Source organism: Phyllobates terribilis, unplaced genomic scaffold, assembly GCF_046119375.1.
Source record: "Phyllobates terribilis strain yellow unplaced genomic scaffold, ASM4611937v1 Scaffold_4__5_contigs__length_816908805, whole genome shotgun sequence".
In the NCBI taxonomy this organism is placed as follows: Eukaryota; Metazoa; Chordata; class Amphibia; order Anura; family Dendrobatidae; genus Phyllobates; species Phyllobates terribilis.
In genome coordinates, this window is record NW_027362764.1 from 63,393,629 (window position 1) to 63,410,690 (window position 17,062).

The 17,062-nt window shown below is 43.1% G+C and overlaps 1 protein-coding gene across 1 annotated transcript in view; it reads left to right on the plus strand.

Moving 5' to 3' along the window:
- The first annotated feature begins 4,485 nt into the window (after positions 1-4,485).
- The window catches only part of ITGA8 (integrin subunit alpha 8), a 244,324-nt gene continuing 231,747 nt past the window's right edge, over positions 4,486-17,062 (plus strand). The window contains exons 1-2 of the mRNA XM_073677424.1: positions 4,486-4,768; positions 6,320-6,450. Coding sequence (XP_073533525.1) covers positions 4,599-4,768; positions 6,320-6,450 — 301 coding nt within the window. The 5' untranslated portion in view covers positions 4,486-4,598. The remainder of the gene's footprint in view (positions 4,769-6,319; positions 6,451-17,062) is intronic.

Genomic DNA, 17,062 nt, shown 5'->3' on the forward strand with positions numbered 1-17,062 from the left:
TGCTTCTCAGAGCAATGGTTCCTCGTAGATCTATGGTACCTATAAAACTTTTAGTGCATTTAGTGCCAGATCTATGGTGTCTCCTGTATTTATGGCATCTTCTAGATCTTTGTTTCCCTTCTGGATTTATGGTGCCATTTGAATCTTTAGGGGCTGCCAGATCTATGGTGCCTTTTATATCTATGGTGCTTCTCAAAGCAATGATTCCTCATTGATCTACTAAATCTTTAGTGCCTCCAGATCTATGATGCCTCTTGAATTTATGGTACCTGTTGGATCTATGGTGCTCCCAAGACCTATGATGCCACCCGGATTTATGGTGCCTGCTGAATCTTAAATACCTCCAGATCTATGGTGCTTCTTGGATCTATGGTGTCTGCTGGATCTTAAATACCTCCAGTCCAGATCAATCATGCTTCTTGGCTCTATGGTGCCTCCTAGATCAATTGGGCCTCTCATATCAATTGTTCCTGCTCAACGTTTAGTGCCTTCTGAATGTATGGTTCCTTCTGAATATTTGGTGACTTTTGGATTTACGGTGTCTTCAGGATCTATGATGTCTACTGGAATTTTGGTAGCTCATGAATCTATGATGTCTTCTGAGACAATTCTTTACTGACACTTCTTTGGATTTATGATTTAAGATACTGCTCTGTTCTCGATTCCATACATTATAGGCTCAATTACTGAGACACACAGTAGATGTCGCATTGTAACTTGTGATTGTAGCTTTCATTCTGTTTTTTTGTTTCAAGAGGAAACACAATGTTATGAATGGAATGTGAATATTAAGCAGGCAGCACTTGGATGTCTAGAATAAGCTGCCTCCATAGAAATTGCAGGAAACGACCATTTAATTGAATTCAATTATTTAAGTGAATTGTTCCTTAGAGGGGTTATCGGTTTCGAACATTCGTTTTAAAAGCTTCCTCAATGATAAGGAGTGTCCCGCTGCTGGAACCTCCAGTAATCATCTATGATCTGCACAGTAATCATTTGGTATTGCAGGTCTTTACTTTACCTGCAGCGCCACCACAGAGAAATTTGAGTACTACATGGTACCCATTGAAATCAGTGAGCTGTCCGTAGAATTTAGAGATACAATGGGTCCTCCAGAGAGATAGATGCTTTTTAATAATATATGGAAATCTTGAATTAAGAATCTTACTCCATACAACAAGTCAGTTCAGTACAAGCCCCATTGAGGCCACGTTCACACGTTCAGTATTTGGTCAGTATTTTACATCAGTATTTATAAGCCAAAATCAGGAGTGGATGAAAAATACAGAAGTGGTGACGTGTTTCTATTATACTTTTCCTCTGATTGTTCCACTCCTGATTTTGGCTTACAAATACTGATGTGAAATACTGACCAAATGCTGATAGTGTGCACGTGGCCTTATAGTGATCCTGACTACAAATTAATAAACTACAAAGCACATTTCAGATTTAGGAGATAATGACAAAACGTGACAAAGAACAATCCGAAACCATCAAAGGCTTAATTTTCGTGCTCTGAGAAATTATTTTCTAAGATTAAAATGATAACAGCAAAACTGTATACTAATACTTAGACCATGAACAAAGCCTTTAGGGTTCATTTTCATTTATCTTTTCATTTAACCTGTACCAAAATCAACTTAGCTGCTATTGTAAAACAGAAAATCCGGAAGAAAAAGTGGCAGCAGATCCACCCAATGTAAAGACGTCCTTAAAGTGGGTTACTGGGAATGAAATATTTATGACCTATGATTGGGATAGGTCATTAATAAGTTAGATGTGATCACTGGACTAGATATGAAATAACTACTGGACTACAAAGTCATTATCTGATCTTTCAAGATGAAGAATAAAATGCAAAAACTGAACTCCACTGTAATTTGTATGATCTTACATGGTCTAGAATAAGATATAATCACTGGACTACAAAGTAATTATCAGATCTTACAAGATATAGAATAAGATGTTATCTTTGGACTATAATGTAACTTATCGGATGTTACAAGGCGAAGAATAAAGCCGGCCATACACATTAGATAACTGTCGGCCAAATGATTCATTGCTCGACCATTCGGCCAACAGCTCTCTCAGCCAACTCTCCCATACGCAGAAGTGCTCGTTTGGCAGAGTGTTCTCTAGCAGCAATCCACCGAATGATACGACGGCTGTTTTATTATATCCAAGAGAACAATGCGATAGCAGTCCAAAATTGGACATGCCTAATCGATATTTCCCCCTATGATCAGATGGCTGGTGCCCCCATACACATTAGTCTATTGTCTGAACCCTATCAGTGAATTTTGTTGACTTTAGTCTAATGGGTTTTTTTTTGTTTTTTTTTACTGATTTCGGCTTGATCTTGAGCTACGGCGACTTGATGGATGAACTCTGATGGATGTAAGTCTAGATAGGTCCACCAGGGTCTTCTCCGCCATTATCTTGATAGTATCAAGCCATCGGATTGCTGGTCTTCCTCTTCACCTTGTTCCTTCTATTCTTCCTTCTCCAGTGATTGCTCTCTTCATATGATGTGTTGAAAATAGTCATAGCCTGGTGATTTTTGCTTCCAGAGACATGTCTGGCTTGATTTGTTCCAAAATTGATTTGTTTGTTCTTCTTGCCATCCATGGTATTGATAACATCCTTCTCCAGCACCACATTTCAAAGGCATCGATTCTTCTCCTGTCTTGTTTCTTTACAGGTTTCGCATCCGTATGTTACTAAAGAAAACACCAGACTATGTAAAAGCCGTGTCTTCGTCACCAATGAAATGTTTCTCGAATTGAAGACATTGTCCACCGACTTCATTGTTGATTTGCTCATAGTTATTCTCCTATTGACTTCTGGTGTCCTCACTGCATCTTGAGTTATCATCGATCTAAGTAGGTTGTAGTCTAATGTGTATAGGGACCTTAAGATGTGGTTACTGGTCTAAATGTAACTTATCTGATCTTACAATGTGAAGAATAAGATGTTATCTATGGTCTCAATATAACATATTGGATTTTACATAGTCAAGAATAAGATGCAATCACTGGTCTACTATGTAATTTATCTGATTTTACAAGGTGTAGATTAAGATGTTGTCACAGTGTAATCTTACAAAGTGAAGAATAAGGTGCAATCACTGGACTACAACTAATTTGTGTGATTTTACAAGAAGTAGAAAAAGATATAATCCCTAAATACAATGTAATAGTCTCATCTGACAAGGTGTAATAACGTGTAGTCCCTGGACTGCAGTGTAATTTGCTTTTTATTACAGAGTGTAGAATAAGACACAATCACAGGACTACATTACTTATCTTGCATGGTGCAGTCTTGCCTACAATGTAATTTTTTTTGGTGGCTTATACAATGCAGTTCCTGAGTTACATGTAGCCCAGAGTTGATGTTCAGTACTGGATCCCTCTTTCTCGGTACAGGGTCCCTCTTCCTCAGTACTGGGTCGCTTTTCCTCTGTACTGGATCCCTCTTTCTCAGTACAGGGTCCCTCTTCCTCAGTGTTGGGTTCCTCTTCCTTAGTGCTGGGTCCCTCTTTCTCAGTGCTGGGTCCCTCTTTCTCAGTACTGGGTCCCTCTTTCTCAGTACAGGGTCCCTCTTCCTTAGTGCTGGGTCCCTCTTTCTCAGTGCTGGGTCCCTCTTTCTCAGTACAGGGTCCCTCTTCCTCAGTACTGGGTCCTTCTTTCTCAGTGCTGGGTCCCTCTTTCTCAGTGCTGGATCCCTCTTCCTCAGTGCTGGGTCCCTCTTCCCTAGTACTGGGTCCCTCTTTCTCAGTGCTGGTTCCGTCTTTCTCAGTACTGGGTCCCTCTTTCTCGGTACTGAGTTCCTCTTCCTCAGTACTGGTTCCCTCTTTCTCGGTACTGGGTCCCTCTTTCTCAGTACTGGGTCCCTCTTCCTCTGTACTGAGTCCCTCTTCCACAGTACTGGGTCTCTCCTCCTCAGTACTGGGTTCCTCTTCCTCAGTACGGGGTCCCTCTTCCTCGGTACAGGGTCCCTCTTCCTCGGTACTGGGTCCCTCTTTTTCGGTACTGGGTCCCTCTTCCTCGGTACAGGGTTCCTCTTCCTCGGTACTGGATCCCTCTTCCTCAGTGCTGGGTCCCTCTTTCTCAGTACTGAGTTCCTCTTCCTCGGTAGTGGGTCCCTCTTTTTCGGTACTGGGTGCCTTTCCCTCAATACTGGGTCCCTCTTTCTCAGTGCAGGGTCCCTCTTCCTCAGTGCTGGGTGCCTCTTCCTCAGTGCTGGGTCCCTCTTCCTCCGTGCTGGGTCCCTCTTCCTCAGTACAGGGTCCCTCTTTCTCAGTGCAAGGTCCCTCTTTCTCAGTACTGGGTCCCTCTTCCTCAATACTGGGTCCCTCTTTCTCAGTACTGGGTCCCTCTTTCTCAGTACTGGGTCCCTCTTTCTCAGTAGAGGGTCCCTCTTTGTCAGTGCAGGACACTACAGGCTGCGCCAGTCAATAAGACCTCCCCCTCCTCTTCCCTTTCCTTAAGGGAGTAAGTGGGTTGCAGGCACGTCAGGCTCAGTGTGTGCTCCAGCAGCTCAGCACTCAGTCCTACCTCTGCTCCATCAGTGCTTTGCTCAGGACCTCTGGATACAAGATGCTACATGAGTGGAGCCTGGCACTGCCGCAGCTGCTGCTGCTCTTCATGCATTGGCCCCCTGCACCCCTGGCATTTAACCTGGATGTAGACAAGGTGACAGTGTACAGTGGTCCCCAGAACAGCTACTTTGGATATTCTGTGGATTTCTACATCCCGGACTCCAAAACGTAAGTGCTGCACAGAGCTGGGGCTGGAGGATGATGGGGCTGGAGGATGATGGGGCTGGAGGATGATGGGGCTGGAGGATGATGGGGCTGGAGGATGATGGGGGTTATACTTATACTATAAGCCTCCTGTGCAAATGAATGCACAATAAATAATATTCATCTCCGAGTCTGCCGCTGATCACACGGCTGATGAGAAGTCAGTGCACCCTATTCCGGACCTAAATCAGCACCTTGTTCTGATGATTGGGGGAAAGAAAAGACTTTAGTTTCCCAAAGTTCTATGGAAATCATTAACCCCTGGCATGCCAAGGCTGAGGGACAAATAATAGCCGACTCCCTCTACTTCATGGTCAGCTTCCTTATGAAGTGGAGGGGACACTGTGCAGACTCAGATATTGTCCTGGTGGACCTGGGGACCAGGGGATGACCCAGAGGTTCCTGCAGACCAGAGGATGGAGCTGAGCAAAGCAGAGATCTATCTATCTATCTATCTATCTATCTATCTATCTATCTATCTATCTATCATCTATCTATCTACAGTAGCTATCCTCTATTACATCTATCATCTATCTATCTATCTATCTATCTATCTATCTATCTATCTATCTATTACATCTATCAATCTATCTCTCTACCTATCTATCATCTATCTATCTATCTATCTATCATCTATCTATCTATCTATCTATCTATCTATCTATCATCTATCTATTACATCTAGCAGTTATCCGGGTGTCAGGTTTGGTCTTGGTTCCCAACCTAATATTGTTCTGTATAGATATGGTGATTACTGCTACCTAACATTCAGATTAAGTATTGTAAGATAACAAGGTCAGATACATATGTGAGAAACAGACATGATAGACAGATGATAAATGTTAAATGGATGAATACATAGAGAAAATATGAGATTGATATGGAACCGATAAATAGATAAAAAATATTGCCAGGCGCTCCAATCATCTATTATTATATTATATGAGGTCTGCAGCTTACAAACTAATAGTCAGTAAAATGATAATGGATCAAAGCACAGGAACAGATAGCTGTGCCGGGTACTTAATAGGAAACATCAAGTCCACAAGTAGAGTTGATATAGATTGATTGATAAATTATACATTTATTAATATACATACAAGATAGATTTATAAATGAATATGATAAAAAAAATAGATTATAAATTAATAAATAGAAAGATAACTGTTAGATATATAGATAGTTATAGATAATGGGTAACTGAAATAGATAGATGATAAATAGATGATAGATACAATATGAGATAGATAATAGATAGATATTAGATATCAGTCATGTACTATAAGTGTCATGTTACATACTGTACATTAAATATGTCTGTACGTTTCCTCATTATATATCCCATTGTATATCATTACCCTTATCCTATGCTATATAATGAGCTCCCGCTATGGTGGAGGTGCTGTTGGACCACACAGTAGTTGCTACCGTTGTATTATTCTGTATATTGGATGAGGAACATCCCATAACTGTATTCTGTGCTGATCATCGCTCCCCTCTCACCGTCTCTTACAGAACCAGAGTATTAATTGGAGCCCCCAAAGCCAACACCAGCCAACCTGAGATAGTGGAAGGAGGAGCGGTGTACAACTGCCCATTCCCCAGCACAGGGGCTCCGTGTAAGAGGATCCCATTTGACAACACTAGTGAGTATATCTCTACCATGTGTGGGATCACCACCAGTGATGACATGACCATATGGCGGCCATTCTCGTGCCAGGGTTTCGTGATGTAAAGGTGTTTGCATATTCGGGAAGGTGGTGACCCATTTGGTTAACAGTAAAAGTGAACACGCTGAGGTGTGATACGTTGTGTCATTGTGGTGTGATACGTTGTGTCATTGTGGTGCTATTATGTACCAGCATCGGTGCGGTGTTGCGGTGTGATACGTTGTGTCATTGTGGTGCTATTATGTACCAGCCTCGGTGCGGTGTTGCGGTGTGATACGTTGTGTCATTGTGGTGCTATTATGTATCAGCCTCTGTGCGGTGTTGCGGTGTGATACGTTGTGTCATTGTGGTGTGATACGTTGTGTCATTGTGGTGCTATTATGTACCAGCATCGGTGCGGTGTTGCGGTGTGATACGTTGTGTCATTGTGGTGCTATTATGTACCAGCATCGGTGCGGTGTTGCGGTGTGATACGTTGTGTCATTGTGGTGCTATTATGTACCAGCCTCGGTGCTGTGTTGCAGTGTGATACGTTGTGTCATTGTGGTGCTATTATGTATCTTTACTTCTAAAGTTATAATAATAAGGTGAGGGATCCAGTTCTGGAGCTGTAGCTCAGCCCTCTGTCACCCATGGGAGCTTTACTCTTCAAAGATCAGAGAAGGGTGGTTTACAGGGGTCAGACACTGGAGATTAGGAAAAAGATAATTTTTGCAGAGACAGTGCCTCCCATTGTTATGGGATGTGTTGGTATTGCAGCAATTGATTCAAGCAATTGGTCATGATCAGCAATAATAGAAATAGCCCATAGACAAGAGTGGCGCCGTTGCAATTTTTCTAGTAAAAAAAATATAAAAAACAGGTTTTTTTTCATCCTAAAATAATTAAAATGATGTTCACAGTTTAATCTTACTGTGGAGCACTCACTTAGGCAGCAAATCAAGAGAGGAACCACTTGCTTCCTTTAATCAATTTCCTAATGTGAAATGATAAAATTCTGAATATATGAAACTACCACTAGGGGGAGCTTGTTACATACAAATTATACGGCTCCCATTGGGTCCAATATTAGTGTGAATATGTAATATAAGGGGCAATGTAAGGGACAAAGTGAGACGCAATGTAAGGGGAAATGTATGGAGCAATGTAAGGGCCAACGTAAGGAGCAATGTAAGGAGCAATGTAAGGGGCAGTGTAAGGAGCAGTGTAAGGGGCAATGTAAGGAGCGATGTAAAGGGCAATGTAAGGAGCAATGCAAGGAGCAATGTAAGGGGCAATGTAAGGGGCAATGTAAGGGGCAATGTAAGGGGCAGTGTAAGGGGCAATGTAAGGAGCAATGTAAGAGGCAATGTAAGGAGCAATGTAAGGGTCAGTGTAAAGGGCAGTGTAAGAAGCAATGTAAGGGGCAGTGTAAGGGTCAGTGTAAGGGTCAGTGTAAGGAGCAATGTAAGGGGCAGTGTAAAGGGCAGTGTAAGAAGCAATGTAAGGGGCAATGTAAGGTGCAATGTAAGGGGCAATGTAAGGGTCAGTGTAAGGTTCAGTGTAAGGAGCAATGTAAGGGGCAATGTAAGGGGCAATGTAAGGGGCAGTGTAAGGGGCAATGTAAGGAGTAATGTAAGGGGCAATGTAAGGGTCAGTGTAAGGAGCAATGTAAGGGGCAATGTAAGGGGCAATGTAAGGGGCAGTGTAAGGGGCAATGTAAGGGGAAATGTAAGGAGTAATGTAAGGGGCAATGTAAGGGGCAACGTAAGGAGCAACATAATAGGCAGTGTAAGGGCCAGTGTAAGGGGCAATGTGAGGAGCAATGTAAGGGACAATGTAAAAGGCGTCCTCTAGTGCTGGCTGTACGTAGAAAGATTTTATGTTTACATTTCAAGGGTTTGTCTGGAGTATCTAAAATTGATAATAGAAGAAAGTGATAAAAAAAAAGTAATACTAATTTGTTCAGTCGTCTGCAGCTCCAGCATTAATGCCCTGGTTGTTCCTGCTGGCCTTTCCTTACTGTCCAGCAGCGATGATCTGCTGTACATAAATGTGACCTCTGCAACCCATCACTAGCCTCAGCAGTGATCTTTCCATTCACAATGCAAGACTGCTGAGGCCAGTGATTGGCTGCAACAGTCACATGGATGTAAGTGATGTCATCACTGCAGAGAAGTAAACAAACTGGGGACTGGAGTGGATTGCACAGGTAAGTATAAGGCTGGGGCTATATAGCTAAAGGTCTCTATTGTGCTGATGCTACATCGCAGCACATTGCAGGTAAATGGGGTCACATTGCTACCCCTTAGGGTACCGCAACTTCAACTAACAAGTTACAAAGAGACATCTTAATCAGATTTTTGCAACTTGCTTGGTGAAGTATCGGCAACCTAGGGGACACAATGTGACCTCAGTCACCTGCATTATGCTGCAATGTAGCAGCAGCACATAGCGATATTTGGTTGCACCAGGGGTGGTGGTGCAACCTGTGCCGCCGCACTGGGGCCCAGGAAGTAAGGGGGCCACAACCACCTCCAAAGCAGGTGTAATTGTGCATTGGACTACAAAGGGCCCATATGCTGTTCTTGCACAGTGGCCCAGGAGGTTAGGGGGCCACTACCCACCCCCAAAGCAGGTCCATATACTGTTCTTGCACAGGAGCCCTCTTCTGTCTGGTCATCTATAATGTATGAGCACGGTTTGCATTGGTGGGAATGGCAATCCATATTTCTCTGGATTTTTGGCCTTTTTGTATAGAAATCAGTAGTAACCCCCATGTTTGCAGGTTTTTTTCTGAGTTCATCTGTCGCCGCTGGCTTTTATGAATTTCACAGATTTATATAGTGTGCTTCGGGCACATAATTGAAGACTTTGATGGGTTTTACTGCCATGACTTTGTCTTGTGTAATTTTAGCCTGTTATTATTATTTTCTCATGCAACTGACGGTGGTAACGACTTCCACGTGTTAATTAGAAGCCCAGAAAGCATTGTTTCCTATTGTCAGTGTTACATGCTCGCAGCCCAATACTTTTATTATTGGATAGTTGTTCCCTGTTGATTTGCTTCTGGCGTCCGAGTTTCGCTCCTGACATGCTTCTTCTTTCCCCAGCAACCGAACATCCTTCCAGTGCTCTCTGTACCATTACATTGAACCCCCATTGCACTTGGATACATAGGATGAGTAAGAGATGAAATTCCTTATTTGTCTCTAGGGCTCCCATAATCACCAGTTTCCTTTTCCCTGTAATGCCTTATTTCTCCTGTTGGGGCACTGCAGCATAACTAAAAACGTACAGGCTAGGTTCTCTCTTTGATTGCTGCTGATCGCTGAGGGTCTCAGGACTTTCTGTAATCAGGTTTTAATGACTAAGACCCTTCTAGAAACACTTTTAATGACAGAATAACTTTCTAAAGATTCCCAGAGAGCGCCAACCGGAGGATAAAGACTCAAGTGATATTTAATGTATATAACCAAGCAGTAGTGCATATGTTTAACAGGGGTGGTAATGCACACGTGTGACCACCACATCCATAGGCAGAGAATGGTTTGATGGTCAAGCATGCCCACTACTGCTCCATTCACACTGGGCACACTGGTGGGATCCTAGCGGCTGGACATCCACCAAGTTGGGGTAGTATGTAACATTCCCAAAACCCCCCAAAAAAAGGCTTCAGGATGAAAATGGCCGGCTTTTCCTGGGCGGTTTACGCTTGAAAACTACTTTTAACATAAGGCTTCAGGAAAAAAAAACGCTGGCGTTTCCTGGGCGGTTTACACTCGCTTGAAAACCTCGTTGAGTTCGCCTGCCTGGAAAAGATGTCATGCACACATACCCTTAAAGTCATATTTAGGAATGACTTGGAAACCAAGTTTTAATATAAAACATATCAATTTGTAATGAGACGCATTAATTTATGGGCAGCTTTCAAGAGCTATTCTGGCATTGTGCATTATGTCTTTAAGTAAAAAGATCGTACTTCGTGCTGGTTGTGCATTTCTTTGAGGTCTTCATTCGACATGTACGTGTTGCTTAGTTGCTTCCCCGTCCCCACCTGTCATGTACTGCACTCTGCACCTTGTAAAGTAGAAGTGATGTGAGTGGTAAATGTCTGGCAATGCTTGTCCGGTTTCCTTGCCTGGATTGCAGTGGTCTGGACTTTATAAACTGTGGCAGGATTTCTTGTCATATTTTTAAGGTATATTTTCTTACTACAGGAAGTAAAAATACTGAACAATGGTTTTGCAAGGATTTTTCAAGTAGTCCTATCGTATGGCAAGAAGGTGCAGTGACAGTGGTGAGGTCATGATGCTGATGGTCATCCAGGGGTAAAATGAACTATGCTGACCAGGGGGTTTGCTTTACTGTCAAGGAACAGACAGAGGCAGCTTTTAGAACATAAGGTTTGTTTAGTTTTCTCCCCAGAGGCAAATAGTGGTTACACATCAGTAAATGTATACAGCATAATGGTTACACATCCAGAGAGGGAAACAGCTTAATGGTTACACATCCAAAGAGGGAAACAGCTTAATGGTTACACAACCAAAGAGGGAAACAGCTTAATGGTTACACATCCAAAGAGGGAAACAGCTTAATGGTTACACAACCAAAGAGGGAAACAGCTTAATGGTTACACAGCCAAAGAGGGAAACAGCAAAATGGTTACACATCCAAAGAGGGAAAAAGCTTAATGGTAACACAACAAAAGAAGAGCCAGGCTTAATGGTTACAAACCAAAGAGGGAAACAGGTTAATGGTTACACAGCCAAAGAAAGAAACAGCTTAATGGTTACACAGCCAAAGAAGGAAACAGCTTAATGGTTACACAACCAAGAGGTACCAAGCTTAATGGTTATACATCCAAAGAGGGAAACAGCTTAATGGTTACACATCCAAAGTCATATATAGCATAATGGTTACACATCCAAAGAGGAAAAAAGCTTGATGGTTACACAACCAAAGAGGGAAAAAGCTTGATGGTTACACAGCCAAAGAGGGAAACAGCTTAATGGTTACACATCCAAAGAGGGAAACCGCTTAATGGTTACATATCCAAAGAGAGAAACCGCTTAATGGTTACACATCCAAAGAGGGAAACAGCTTAATGATTACACAACCAAAGAGGGAAACAGCTTAATGGTTACACATCCAAAGAGGGAAACAGCTTAATGGTTGCACAACCAAAGAGGGAAACAGCTTAATGGTTACACATCCAAAGAGGGAAACAGCTTAATGGTTACACAGCCAAAGAGGGAAACAGCAAAATGGTTACACATCCAAAGAGGGAAAAAGCTTAATGGTAACACAACAAAAGAGGAGCCAGGCTTAATGGTTACAAACCAAAGAGGGAAACAGGTTAATGGTTACACAGCCATAGAAGGAAACAGCTTAATGGTTACACAACCAAGGAGGTACCAAGCTTAATGGTTATACATCCAAAGAGGGAAACAGCTTAATGGTTACACAACCATGGAGGTACCAAGCTTAATGGTCATACATCCAAAGAGGGAATCAGCTTACTGGTTAGACAACCAAAGAGGTGAATAGCTTAATAGTTACACAACCAAAGAGGGAAACATCATTATGGGTACATATCCAATGAGATGCACAGCATAATGGTTACACATCCAAAGAGGTGCACAGCATAATGGTTACACATCCAAAGAGGTGCACAACATATTGGTTACATATCCAAAGAGATACACAGCATAATGGTTACAGTACCAAAGAGGGAAATAGCATAGTAATTACACATTTATAGAGCTACACAGCATAATGGTTACACATCCAAAAAAGCACACAATTATAGCTGTACTCACAAAGAGACACAAAATGTTCATTGGTGAGATGCTAGTTGTGGCTTCTCCTTTAACAACCTTTCAGTTTTATTGCTGTTTTTCTTCACTTTACTTATTCAAGCCGCTCTTTCTCTATTATGCAGGGAAAATGCATGGCTGCCTATAGCTTACCCTGCCATTAACAACTTTTTGCTTGGTTGAAGGGAAGAAAGATTTAGAGCAATTAGAGCAATCAAATGATACAACCTTTTTAGAGAGGTTTCCTATCCCTAAAAATAAATTTTAGCAGGTTCAAAATTATATAAAAAAATATAAGTTACACTAACCCACCATTACTTGTGCCCGCTCCTGTGTTGCCATAGAACATACATGTCAAACTCTGGTTCATGGGCCAAATCTGGCCGGCAGGGTGTTTTATTTGGCCCGCAACACCAGAACCACTTCCCCTATGTGGGGCCATTATACTGTATGGAGGACTATGTGGGGCTATTATTCTGTATGGAGGACTATGTGGGGCCCATTATACTGTATGGATGACTATATGGGGCCCATTATACTGTGTGGAGGACTATGTGGGGCTATTATTCTGTATGGAGGATTATATGGGGCCCATTATACTGTATGAAGGACTATGTGGTGCCCATTATTCTGTATGGAGGACTATGTGGGGCCCATTATACTGTATGGAGGAGTATGTGGGGCCCACTATTCTGTATGAAGGACTTTGTGGGGTCATTATTCTGTATGGAGAACTATGTGGGGCCATTATACTGTATGGAGGACTATGTGGGACCTTTTATACTGTATGGAGGACTATGTGGGGCCGTTATTCTGTATGGAGGACTATGTGGGACCACTATTCTGTATGGAGGACTATTGGGGCCATTATTCTGTATGGAGGACTATGTGGGGCCATTATTCTGTATGGAGGGCTATGTGGGGCCCATTATTCTGTATGGAGGACTATGTGGGGCCATTATTCTGTATGGAGGGCTATGTGGGGCCTATTATTCTGTATGGAGGACTATGTGGGGCCCATTATTCTGTATGGAGGACAATGTGGGGCGCATTATTCTGTATGGAGGACTATTGGGGCCATTATTCTGTACGGAGGACTATGTGGGGCCCATTATTCTGTATGGAGGACTATGTGGGGCCATTATTCTGTATGGAGGGCTATGTGGGGCCTATTATTCTGTATGGAGGACAATGTGGGGCCTATTATTCTGTATGGAGGACTATGTGGGGCCCATTATTCTGTGTGGAGGACTATGTGGGGCCTATTATTCTGTATGGAGGTCTATGTGGGGTCTATTATTCTGTATGGAGGACTATGTAGTGCCCATTATTCTGTATGGAGGACTATGTAGTGCCCATTGTTCTGTTTGGAGGACTATGTGAGGCCATTATTCTGTATGGAGGACAATGCGGGGCCCATTATACTATATGGAGGACTATGTGGGCCCATTATTCTATATAAAGAACTATGTGAGGCCCATTATACTGTATGGAGGACTTTGTGGGGCCCATTATTCTGTACTTAGGACTATGTGGGGCCCATTATACTGTACGGAGGACTATGTGGGGCCATTATACTGTACGGAGGACTATGTGGGGCCCATTATTCTGTATGGAGGACTATGTGGGGCCCATTATACTGTATAGAGGACTATGTGGGGCCCATTATTCTATATAAAAAACTATGTGAGGCCCATTATACTGTATGGAGGACTATGTGGGGCCCATTATTCTATATGGAGGACTATGTGGGGCCCATTATACTGTACGGAGGACTATGTGGGTCCCATTATTCTATATGGAGGACTATGTGGGGCCATTATACTGTATGGAGGACTATGTGGGACCCATTATACTGTATGGAGGACTATGTGGGTCCCATTATTCTATATGGAGGACTATGGGGGCCATTATACTGTATGGAGGACTATGTGGGGCCATTATTCTGTATGGAGGACTATGTGCGCCCCATTTACTTTATACTGATTGGTCCGTGACTTTGTCCAAGTTTTTCATTTTGGCCCTCTGTGTGTTTGAGTTTGACATCCCTGCCATAGAAGGACTTTTCATCCATGCCATGTGACTCCTGCAGGCAATGATGTCTATATAACCTGATCCTCCTGCTATGATCACTATATGGCAGGGGGCACAAGTACCCACAGTACCTGTAGTGCCTTAACAGGCTGGTATATTACATTTTTAGGTATTTTTAGGGGTAGGAAACACATTTAAATTAGTCATTTTAATGATGCTTATCTAAAATCTTGAAAACGAAAACACCACTTAATCCAGCGCCATAAATCCCAGCCTCATATTCGGCTCCCGCGGTGTGATTATACTTGGGATTTATACAAACAGATACTCTTGGTTATTTTTGGAATTGAGCTCACAGCCTCCGACTATAAAAGAAGAACCAGCAAAATGAAGACGAACATCAACCGTTCGGAAATTTCACGCTTTGGTCTTTATGAACTGTTTTACAAGATGATTCTCATGGTCTGGTGGTGATTGTTCCTCTCCACCTCATGTTCATTAGAGGGAAGTAAGCAGAATTTAGGATGTCGTAAAAAAACAAACAGATCAAAAGGTCATCACTGACCTCCTCATGTAACTACAAGAAGAAGCTGCTCCCAGCACCAGGGCACAGCTATGACCAAGGATCCCAGATCCTCTGTAGTCTCAATCTGAGATCCACTCATCTCATTCGAGCATCGGGGCACTCTCTCTTTAAACTTCAGCTCGTCTCGTTCAGATTGGCTGTGGTGTTTAAGCAGAAGCCCACTTCATTGAAGAGAAATTTTACTGAATTTATTTCCTAGGGAAAGAAACTACTCCACATATACTGATGGGAATATACTCATCTCAGATTTGGGAAAATTCCAAGGAATCTAATAAGAACCTAATTTTTGGGGTTGTTTTTATGTCCGTGTGTTGGCCTAAGACTAAGATATCATATAGCACTCCTTCCTTGTCTTAAGTACCCCATAAACATCAATTGAAAGTCATCTCCAGGTGCCGATTTTTGGCAGAACTGCCCAACCATCTGATGCATGTCATGCACCTGTCCCTCACCCCGGTCTGCTAAACTCTGTTGTGCTCCAAGTCAGGCTTTGCAGATGGCCCAGCATGATCCCTGTGATCACCTTCCTGGGCCTATATAAGTCTCACCAAGACACACACCTGTGTCTTGATTTTAAAACTTTAGTTTTCCTGAGTCCTGTCTGCCTGCGTTCTTCAGTATCTCTGCAACCTGCCTGTGACTTCCAGTCCCTCAGTCTCCTGTCTGACTGCGGCCTTCTGTATCACTGCAACATGCTTTCGGTCTCCAAGACATCTCCTGGCTGCCTGTGGCTTCCAGTCCCCCAGTCTCCTGTCAGCTTGTGGCCTTCCGTATCTCTTCAACCTGTCTACTGGCTCCAGAACATCCCCTGGTTGCCTGCGGCTTCCAGTCACTCAGTTCCTGTCTGCCTCTGGCCTTTAATGTCTCTGCAACCTGTCTACAGTCTCCAGGATGTCCCCTGGCTGCCTGTGGCTTCCAGTACTTCAGTATCCTAACTGCCTATGGCCTTCAGTATCACTGCAAAATGTCTGCAGTCTCCAAGACATCTCCTGGCTGCTTGCTGCTTCCAGTCCCTCAGTCTCCTGTCTGCTTGTGGACTTTCATATCTCTTCAACCTGTCTACGGTCTCCAGGACATCCCCTGGCAGCCTGCATCTTCCAGTCCCTCTGTTCCTGTCTGCCTCTGGCCTTTAGTATCTCCTGCAACCTGTCTACAGTCTCCAGGATGTCCCCTGACTGCCTACGGCTTCCAGTCCCTCAGTCTGCTATCTGCCTGCGTCTTTCAGTATCTCTGCAACATATCTGTAGTCTCCAAGACGTCTCGTGGCTGCCTGCGGCATCCGAACCCTCAGTCTCCTGTCCACGTGCGGTCTCTAGTACCTCTGCTACCTGTCTGCTGTGTACCTCACCTGCCTGCTGCACCGACGCCCATGGTCCGTGTGCCCACCTGAACTTTGGGTTTGGAGGATCCACCTCACCAGGTGAGCCTAATAATCCGTATGTGAGCCTCCCAACTCTCTGGGGACAAAAGGATCGGACATTTGGAATTTAACGCCCATCTTTTTCTTTCAGGAGAAAAAAAAAACACTGCCAGAGGTATCTGGCAGCAGCTTTCTACTGTCCCTTGTTGAAAACACATGAATGCTCTGCCAATACAAATGCTGATATGTTGGGAGAGTTGGGAGAGATATGTCTGTCAAAAGAACATTCGGCAAGCAACTATCTCATTTGTATGGCCAGCTTTAGAATAAAGCATGATCTACGTAGTTTAGTTGCCATCTAATGAGTATAAATGTCTCCTATCCAGAGATGAGAAGGATCAGGCAGCTGGATTTCAATATGCCCTATTCTCTTGTTCTTAGAGGTAATAAGCCACTTCCTCCATGTGAGTTCCACCATCTCCATCTCCACCTATGTAATCGACTGACATGTCCAAAACCATTAGGACTGAAAACCCACCTTTTTTGATAGATTGAGACACGTCCCCGCACATATTTATGTCAAATTGTATCCTTGAAACTTGAAGTCGCATTGATGTTCCCTGCAGTTAGTCTTCTTACCAGCGAAGATCACAGACTGAAGCCACTGACACACATAATCTCTCACAACAGTAGACAGGAGATCAAAAGCTAACACGAGGCTGCAGTAGATGCTTTCAGTTCATTTCTTTTAAATCCACCTACACATGTTTCTGATTTTTTTTTTTTTTTTTATACAAAAATAGTTTTTTA